General features: G+C 39.1%; 1 protein-coding gene across 3 annotated transcripts in view; it reads left to right on the top strand.

Annotated features, from left to right (window-relative positions):
- cep192 (centrosomal protein 192) overlaps positions 1 to 9,867 on the top strand; it is a 36,498-nt gene that overhangs the window by 14,428 nt on the left and 12,203 nt on the right. For all 3 annotated transcript variants that reach the window (XR_007570165.1, XM_050047692.1, XM_050047691.1), the window contains exons 26-38: positions 331 to 561; positions 1,079 to 1,204; positions 2,657 to 2,794; positions 3,072 to 3,135; positions 3,844 to 3,983; positions 4,814 to 4,906; positions 5,190 to 5,308; positions 6,500 to 6,697; positions 7,143 to 7,233; positions 8,177 to 8,356; positions 8,561 to 8,821; positions 9,071 to 9,192; positions 9,491 to 9,600. Coding sequence is in view for 2 of the 3 variants with exons in the window: in XM_050047692.1 (XP_049903649.1) it covers positions 331 to 561; positions 1,079 to 1,204; positions 2,657 to 2,794; positions 3,072 to 3,135; positions 3,844 to 3,983; positions 4,814 to 4,906; positions 5,190 to 5,308; positions 6,500 to 6,697; positions 7,143 to 7,233; positions 8,177 to 8,356; positions 8,561 to 8,821; positions 9,071 to 9,192; positions 9,491 to 9,600 (1,873 nt within the window). In the remaining variant the exon portion in view is untranslated. The remainder of the gene's footprint in view (positions 1 to 330; positions 562 to 1,078; positions 1,205 to 2,656; positions 2,795 to 3,071; positions 3,136 to 3,843; positions 3,984 to 4,813; positions 4,907 to 5,189; positions 5,309 to 6,499; positions 6,698 to 7,142; positions 7,234 to 8,176; positions 8,357 to 8,560; positions 8,822 to 9,070; positions 9,193 to 9,490; positions 9,601 to 9,867) is intronic.

The following is a 9,867-nucleotide window of genomic DNA, read 5'->3' as shown; positions in this document are numbered from 1 at the left end:
AGAAGTGCTCACTAACACAGATTTAGACAGATTTGTGAACAATATTTGAGGGAAATGGTCTTGTGTGTGTATAGAAAATGTTTTAGATCTTTGAGTTCAGCTCATGAAAAATGGGAGCAAAAACAACAGTGTTGCGTTTATATTTTTGTTCAGTATATCTTCAACATTGTGTCCAGAAACCCTAAAATATCAGCAAGAGGCTGCTTACAATTAGTTGCTGGAAAACTTTGATACAACTAATTGATTAAACATGAGTAGTTATAAAATATCTGCTAACAATACTCATTTAATTCTCACTTCTTCTTCTGTCTTCGATGCCAATCCCTACAGGTGGATTGCTTGCCATACCAGTGGCTTATAGTGAAGAACAAGACGATCATTGCCCCCAAGAGTACAGAAGAGCAGAAGGTGTTGTTCATCCCTCCACAGGCTGGGGTCTACCAGTGTGTCTTCAGTGTTTGCTCCTGGCCTGCGTCCGCAGAGACAGAGGTTGCTGCCAGAGCCAACATCTTTGCTAAAAGGGTAGTGCTGGTTGCCATAGCAGAGAATCCTGAGCTTGAGGTGAGGGGGCTTCAGTGCAAAGATTATTCACACTCTTAAAAATGTCTGTATATTTCAACCTGGACCCTATTTTCCCATGTTTTTGTGCCTAAGTGACTAATGGGGACATCTCTTTAGGGTCCTGTCCGCAATATTGTCAGACGCATCAATGGCAAAAACAAGCACTTTTAGTGGACATACACTGACGGTGCACAAATACCCCAAGTGGTTACATTGTAGCCTGTTTCACAGCTGTCAGCTGCAGCACTGTCAATCAGTACTGAACAAATTTCAAAATTTGTTGCCTCCATTAGTCACTTAGAAACAAAAACTTAAAACAATAGTTATCCTTTAACCAAAAATGACCTGCTACATAAGAAACAAGACACAGTAAAATACTTGAGGTTTTAACTTCATGTATTAACACAGTGTTTTGAGATAATGCTTGCTTATTCCCACCTTTACTGAATGACCCATGAGTGAAATTAAATATGTTGCATAGTATGTATGACAGGATCTCATTCATTTTGATTCTTAGGTTGAAGTAAGCAAATCTGGCTGCCTGGATTTTGGAGACCTTCCAGGAGGCAGTGCCAAATCTCTTTCTCTCAAACTGCTTAACAGGACTCATGCTACAGTGCCCATCCGTCTGGTCATCAGTGCAGTGAGTCAACAGTACATTTCTACATATTTTCAGATTACTTACAGCCACACATACGCTGATGCACAGCAATGCCACACTGACCTCCAGTGGCAACTATGTGGTTCCTACAGTACATGTTACAGCTATGAAAGACTAAAACACAAGTGCACATCAAAATGCAGCTGGGTTTAAGACACTGTGTGAACTTTGGTATACAATTCTCTTTAGGCACATCTTAAAGTTTAAGCCTCATCTAAGCTAATGACTTGGTTTAGGCATAGAGGACAAGCTCCACATTACAACTGGTTCTAAAATTGGGATTTCAGAGAAACCATTAAGAAATTTAAATGCCGACTCTGCTCATCGGTTCCTAAACAAATTTTACTCATGAAAGTTTCAGAATGTATACTGCAAACACCGACCATTTATCTACCAGGATCTGGCTTTCTGTCTGCGCCTATAGTCATGCGAGTTGAATGCACACGTTTTCCCGCCTCATAATGCATTTGTCTTACCAAATGGTGAGTCTAGCATTTTTCTCAGTTAACCTACTCAGCCATTGCTGCATGGGCAATAATTTCTAAAGTACTTTGTTATTAAGCTACCCACTGGTGCTCCCTCTGGGCTGGATGATGTTTCGCGAATTTTGTTTTTATTTTGTCTAGGCATTATAGGAAGATCAGTAAGAGTTGCGAGCATATGAGTGAGGCCGGCCTGATTTTACAAGGGTGAAAAAGCATTGCACCCTCAGTTTGCACTCAGTTGAAATTTGTATTATAAATGATATAATAAAAAACAAATGATCATAATGTAGCCTAACGTGCATTAGTTGTATGCGCATCACTGTCATCATAGTCCCACATAGTGGCTCGAGTCATGCTTACTGTATTGTACCGTATTGTCCTGTTCCGCTCTTTTTGTTCAGTGAATGGAAAAAGAATCAACGGAGTGTTATTGAATCATGTTATCTAATAGTACAGCCTCATTAAACTGTATGAAATTAATTTACTGGTTCCATAAAATGTATGAATGACTTTTCGACATGAATTGTGTAAAAGTTTGTAAAAACACAATAATTCTCTGTTATATAAACGTGTAACCTGTTTTTACCTTGCGCCTACAAAAAAATCAAAATTGAGATTTCTTAAGAACGCAAATCATTCATCAGCTTGTTAAAAACTAACAATAGTAAACCCTACTAATAACAGAGCAAAAGCTAAAAAGTCTTTGTTTTGACATAAAAGGAGAGCGAATAAATGAAAAAACTAAATATGGAGTGATCTCTTCCTACTGTGGCAATGTTCAAGTAAATGTTGAAGCTTTGAAACACTGGATGCAATTAGTCTGAACTTTAAGGGTGTCCTCGTGAGTAAATGAAATTGCTTTTTACCAACGCATCCTTGAACAAAACAATGCAGGGAGCTTAATAAATAGTATCTGAGTGATGTATATTTTGCATCTCATTTTTTCCAGAACGCTACAGCATGGCGATGCTTCACCTTTTCCAAGCACCCTACCATAACATCTGAGGCAGCACAGCAGGCTGGCCACATGACCCCAGTGTCCTCTCCCTCGGTTATGAATCACGTGATGCATGCCAGCTATGGAGAGGTAAGATTTGCCAAAATCATTACAACCTTTTCAGCATCTTGGTTACTTATATTATTATTGTGTCATACGGTATGTGTTTGTGTCATGTTTTTCTCAAGCTTGTTTAGGTTTTTTGTGATATTCCCCTAAATTAATTTGTGTTTTCTTATTATGTTTGGGAAGACAGGCAGAACATGAAGAAATAAGTAACACAGGTTCACAGTTACATTTCTCTTGCTCACCTATTGAGGACTTTATCAGGCTCATGATAAATTTCACTCTTATTTTTTTTCTCCAGAATCCACAGAGCTTCATGGTCTGGGTTCACTTCAAGGCCCCTCAGAAGTACACTGTTTCCTCAGGTAATAAACTTGTATTGATTACTTAAAAAAGACTATAAATTTAACTGTTAATTTGTGTGTAAGGCAGTAGGATGAGATAACTATTTAATGTATCGCTTAACTCCAAATAATCTAGTGTTTGCTTGAGATTGAGAGGTTTGCTGAAGGGGGGTATTTTTAACAGGGAAATTAGTCTTTGTGTTTTTGAAAATACAGTTTAAAAAGTCATTTTCCTTGACTGTTTAAGAAATAAAGTACTGAAAAAAAATGCAGATATGTATTACGTATATGTTTTTACTGTAGGGTTAGGGAGGTAGGAAGTAGGAAGGGGCCATTGGGCCATTAAATTCCTGGCTCATGAAACTCTACAGGTGTGTAGTTGAGATCACAATGAACAAAGATCACACCGAAAGGAAACCCCCTACACTTTGAGAATCTGGTCATGAGTCACATCTTTTGCCTGAGCCCAGCCCAGGTGTCATCTCACTCCCTGTGCCTCTCCTTGAATTTCTCATACTCATAAAACTGAAGTTACATCCAGTGACAGCTGTTTTTCTTTTGTAAATTCTTTTTTTGCTGTGGTGGCAAAGATTTTACGGCCAAACCTTAGCAGCAGAAACACTGAGAGACATTAGATTGTTATATTTGCATTAACATTTCTCAGAGCAAAGATAATCACAAAACAAAATCTAGTTTCTGCTAACCCTAACTATGTGTTTGTGCTTGCAGAAGAGCTTGGTCCAGCTGATGAGTACAGTGCTCGGGTGGACATTGAAGTGGACTCTCCTGGCCCTAGTCATGTGATCAGGAGTATTCCCCTCAGGGCAAGGTCTGGAACTGCAAGGGTACATGCTCCTAAAGACCTGCAGGTATTCAAACTACCACATGGCTTTTTTTTTGGCTTGATATTGTAGCTCTGTATGCCAATACACTGCAAAGACATTGTTATGTATGTCTTGTGACCGCTAAGTTTGTAGCAATGTGATAGACTAGCTTGTATTCCATTGGCCAATTGAATGTAACTGAAAACTATTGTATTAGCAAGGTGTATATTTAAAGATAATGTAAAAACAGTGTAGATGATACAAATATTGGTCTAAGAGAAGCACACACAGGAACTAATCTGGAACAGTTAAGCAGATTTCTATGTTCAGATCAGTGAGCCTCTAACTTTAACAATTTCCAAATCAGGTAGTTCGATAAACTTGAAACTGAGACGGTCTTGGCCACAGAGAGGGTATCTTGTACTTGTAAAACAGTCACTCATACAGATGTACAAAAGGCTAATTCTGAATTCTTCAGAGCCAATCATGATGATTATTTTGAGCAGTTTACATAACAGCAGGTGGATAAAGAATGAGTCCTGAATTTGCAGATCAATATCATTTTTTAAAGGACCTGTACGCACATAGTTCCAATCATTGCGAAAAGTGGATGTTGGATGCAGAACTCCCCAGTCTTGTTTTATTGTCTGACGTTCCAAACTGCATTTAAAATGCAAGTCTATCTAAATCAGATTTAGTTTCATATAGCCTTTGAGAAATAAAATTGCTAGATTAATCAGGAATACATTCAATTGTATTTGACATAAACATTTGACGTGAGAGAACCTTTCATCACCGCGTTTAATTCTTTGTTCAACTTTTCTTGCCCTCTCAAGAGTTGTCACTCAGCTGTTTTCTGTGCTACTTTTCTCCAGACTGTGAGCCTGTCTGCTCCACTGGGTAAATCTAGTCAACAGACGCTGCCATTAAAGAATGCAGGAAACATTGACGTTCAGCTAAAACTCAAGGTAATTCTGACATTTACTTTTCTTATTAGATCTGGGGTTTTGGTAAGCCTGTGTGACATTTTGGGCTCTGACTGTGGCACATTCAGTGGGGATTCATTGATATTTTGCTCCTGTTTTTCTTGTTTTCTCCATTGTGTCTGCACTTTTTATTTCTTCACCATCTCTTCCTTCTTTTTGCCTCCCAACATTCAATCCTCTGTTCTTTGCTGTCTTGTCCCTACCTTTGCCCTCTTCTTCTCACTTACATTCCCTCTTATTGTCTCTGTTTGATTCCTGTTTATAGAGCAGTGATGCTGAGGACAGTTTCTCTGTGACACCTGATGAACTGTCCCTGAGAATGGGAGAGGAGCAAGGCATCGTGGTCTCCTTCAAAGCACAGGGCAGCAGGAAATATCGAGAAAGGTATACAAACATTTATTTCTTTTGCAGTAACCAGTGAGAAACCACAGTTCAATCCATCTGTTCCATACTGGGAGCAAGATTTTTTTAGAGAAAACCAGTTAACACCACCAGATTTCTTGTGTGTTGTTTCTGTTTAAACCCAGTCTTCCTGCACAGTTGCGGATAATGATTGGGCTACACTAATATTAGTATTATACTTTTTGTAAAATCAGATTCCAGTGGTTGCTGTGTGGAATTGTTTAACCTGTGTGATTAGTACACTTTCAGTAACTCCAGAGTGTTGTAAAGTCCAAAGTCAGAATTTATTGAAAAAAGATAATCATTTCCTATCTTCACAAAAAGTTTTTAATCTAACAAAATATTTCTTTTCAACCCATATTTGTTGGCATTTAGCCTTTCAAAAACAACATTGTTACTGAGGTCAAAAAACTGTTTGCTCTCCCACTTGCCACACACAACGGGAGGCATACACCTGTATTAAGAGGGTCATCTAGCAGCAATCTAAAAGCACCATAAATTACATCTATTCATTATTCATTCATTCATCATTAAAGGAAGTTGATTTAATAAAACAAAAACGCGAACTCATTTAATCTGATGAATCATGTCATTCAATTTGAGGATTTTGTAGCGGTGACAGACATTTAAAGCTTTATTCAAAAACCTCAATAGAAGCTTTGAATGTAAAAAAAATATTACTTTCAGTACGTTAGTATTAGTGTGTGGAACCACATTTCAGATTTATATAAGTGCATGTGCATGACAAAGACTTGAAATGGAGTTTTGTTGTGACAGCAGTGCAGATGGTTAAAAGGAAAGTTAATAACTTGTAATTTCACATTGTTGCACCCAAAGTCAAAATAAAACAGAAACTGACACCAAGTTAAAAATGGCAAAGTGGTGCTGACCCGCCACCCGACTGGGGCCCTTGTGTGTCTCTTGTCTCACTGTCCCAGCATGGATTTTCCCCGGCCCATTGTTTTGTCTTAAGTGGTATTCATTGCTGTTTTTTCCATAACAGATCTAACCAGACTAATAGATTTTGATGTTATGCGCTTGGTATGCTTGGATGAAATGTTCACAAGCATCAGTCTTTGGTTATATCAATGAATATCCCAAAACATGTCACATGTGTAGTGGACATCCAAATGTACTAATTGGGATTAATTGTTTGTGCTTGTTGTGTTGCAGCCTTCTCACCATCTTGGTGCTGCCTTCGGGTCCTCAGTATGAGGTAACCCTGAAAGGAGAAGTTGTCCCAGAGGACTCTGGGAAACCTGCCATTCCCTCTGCTGCTGTCATTGGTCCTGGTGTGGCCAGTGATGTTCCACCGATCCTCTCTAACAAACAGTTCGTAGCCTGGGGAGGGGTCACTCTAGGACGAGCTATGTAAGCAAATCTCAGTTTTTCATTAATTTCATCATTACGTTAAAAAAAACACTTTTATAGGTATCAATTATTCATTGGAAAGTAATCAATAAAAAAACTCAAGGCCCAGTGGTCCACCTTATTCTATTAAGGCTTGTGTAATGTTATTCATGAGAAGGGACAGAGGGTGTCTAAAGGGAGTGTTATTTCTCAGAAGCTATTTCAACATAATACACAATTTATTTATACTCATTGAAGGGACGTAGAGTACAGGCACCAGTAAGAAATGCCCCATGGAATGGATGCATTCTTTTAAAGGTTTAACTGGATCCAGGTTTGACTTGACTGCCAACTCAAATTAGGACATTTATATAATGGCTCTCAATCTCACATCAGCGTGTATCAAACATATCACATTTGACACGGAACTGTTATCACATAACCAACAGCTGCCATTGTTTTTCAGCCAACAGAAGCTGGTCCTCAGGAACAACTCGACCACCACCACACAGCAGCTACGGCTGCTTATTCGTGGTCAAGACCAGGACTGTTTTCAGGTAGACTGTAATATTTGCACTTTGAAAATACTGATAAACATCTCATCTCTATTCTTCCTTGTTCAGAGTATCCTCACATCCAATTTTTGTGTTTTGATGTCCTGCTAGCAATCACCTGCATAGTTAATTTTAATTTCCATAGTGTCGTGTGTTTGTTAATCAGCGATCCACTGCAAGTGTTTTGAACGAAGGTGGTTTTATTTAATCAGATTTTTTTTGTACGACCACACACATACATGTAGCTAAAACCAGATAGAAAAGAAGTCTAAGATAAATACATGAATATGGTATTAAAGGAACACTTCATTCACAAAATGACCTCTTGTATATCAGTTGCTCACCTTGTGTTACCTTGAAGGCACTCCTATAACATTGCTGGACTCATGATAGGTGGTTAAGAAAAAATGACTCTGTGATACTAGATACTGCCTTTTTCTATTCTTCTTGTCAATACCTGCTGCCCACAGTGCACAAAGTAACCTGATCATTGCAGGTTTCGGATGTTTTATCCTAATAGTGGCTAATGTGGCCTTGAGCCTCTAGCATCACACAATATTAGGAGTGGAACACAGAGGTCTGCCTCACTTCTTTTTTTTTCCATTTTAAAACTTGTAGTCTTCCACCCCAACAGAAACTGACTCAAGTCACTTCACTTGGGGTAATTTATCAGACTTCATGCTACTCCCTCTGGAGCCACAAAAGGCTTTCTACGACTGTTTTAAAAGATGGAGCACTCCCCAAGGCCTGTACACAGGCTTCAATGTGTAAAATAGGTGGAGTTCCCCTTTAAGGGTCCAGTTTTGTAACCCTTTCCCCTGACCTTTTGTACCTTCTCATCAACCATAACAGACAAGCTATAAAACATAATAGATCATTTGACAGATTGTTTGAGGAATATCTGCACTGTTCAAATGTGAAGTATGCAAACTTGTGTCTCCCTCAGCTCCAGAGTATGTTCAGTCCTGAAGAGCGTTTGACGCGACATGGGGAGCTGTCCATTCGTCCCAAAGAGGATGTGACCGTCCACCTGCTCTTTGCTCCCACTAGGGTGGCTTGCATGTTGGCCAAGCTGGAGATCAAACAGTCTGGAGTGCGGCCTTCACAGCCAGGGGTCAAATTCACTGTGAGGATGTGACCGTTTCAGTCCTGCTTTGCCCTCTGGTCTCTTTCTCTGTAGTCATCTATCACTTTGCATTTCTCTCACGTAACCTCCATCCGTTCCCTCTCTCTTTTCCTGCCTCATTTTCTTTACATGTCATGTTTTCTCATTTTCTGTTGAAAGCCTTGAGCTATAGTTTAATTTGGTTCCTATATTTCCCATCCTTAGATTCCACTGTCAGGCTATGGTGGGACAAGCAACATCATCCTGGAGGACCAGAGAAAACAGGCGGATGGCTATGTGGCAACACTGACTGATATCGCTGTTGGTCGTGTCAGCAAAGTGTGTTTGTGCGTGAGGAACACTGGTTCCAGAGCAGCTTACATCAAAGCTGTGGCTTTCGCTGATATGCAGACACGAACACTAATTGAACCCTCTGTCATCAGCCTCGCCCCATCACAGTTTGTACTTAAGGAAAGGACACAAGAGGTAGGAGAGTTCATACAACTGATATGAACAGTTAGTAAATGTATTAAATTACATTAAATTATTTTCAAGTGCTACACAAGACTCAAGAAATGAAAGTATTTAATGTGAATAAAGACTGTAATCTGATCTATAATTCAATTCAATCTATAGTTCACACTGTTCTTTGAAAATATCTTATTCTTATTGCTGCCAGTCTTGCAAAAGCTGGAATATGACCTTGGTACTAATAACATTTGTGTGTCTTTTCAGGTGATTACCGTGCTAATGAAGTCCACCCAAAGAGAACGGGCCCTATGTCAGTCAGATAATGCACTGCTGGCTACTGTCTGTTTGTTTAGTGGAGATGAGGTCTCCAGGCAGCAGTATAGGAGGTGAGACTCTCCACCCCTTTGCTTTTATGCTATCAAAGTAGTAACATTGGTATGTATGGGAATTGAAGAAGATGTATTGTGAATGGCCAGCGTTATCATGCAAACAGCAATATCTGTGTGATGCTCCTGTGTACAGATGATTTGTATGCTGGACTATACAGTAGATTCAAATAAACATATATTGTTTCTGAATCTTTAGGAAGAGACAAGAATTTAAAGATCCAATTCCAGATGGTTCTACGTTTGCGAGAAAGCTGTTTTGTTCCCCCCACAGTATGTTTGTGTTTTGTCTTTTCAGATTGCTTCAGAGCAAACCGGAGGCTGTGCGGAAGGCACTGTCTGAAAACAGTCTGCTGAAAAACATTAACTTCAATGAGAAGTTCCTGGGAGAAGAAAATATTACAGAGAGTAAGATGTCTATATAATACAGGGTTCAACGCTAAGGTTTTTTTTCACTTGCCCGGTCGGGCAAGTTGGTCAGAGCCCTATAAAAATTGTTTAATTTAAGCGGCTATCAATTAACAAAGACTGCAGTTATTTTTATGTTATGTAATCTTTATTCACACTGTATTTATTAATTAAAACAACATATGTCATGTATTGTAGCTTAATTCCTACACAAAAATGACAGTGTCAGGGCTTAAAGTGAAAAATTTGTCAATCGTTCTCTGTCTA

Source organism: Epinephelus moara, chromosome 6 (assembly GCF_006386435.1).
Source record: "Epinephelus moara isolate mb chromosome 6, YSFRI_EMoa_1.0, whole genome shotgun sequence".
Taxonomy (NCBI): domain Eukaryota; kingdom Metazoa; phylum Chordata; class Actinopteri; order Perciformes; family Serranidae; genus Epinephelus; species Epinephelus moara.
This window is presented reverse-complemented; position numbering and strand designations above follow the sequence as displayed.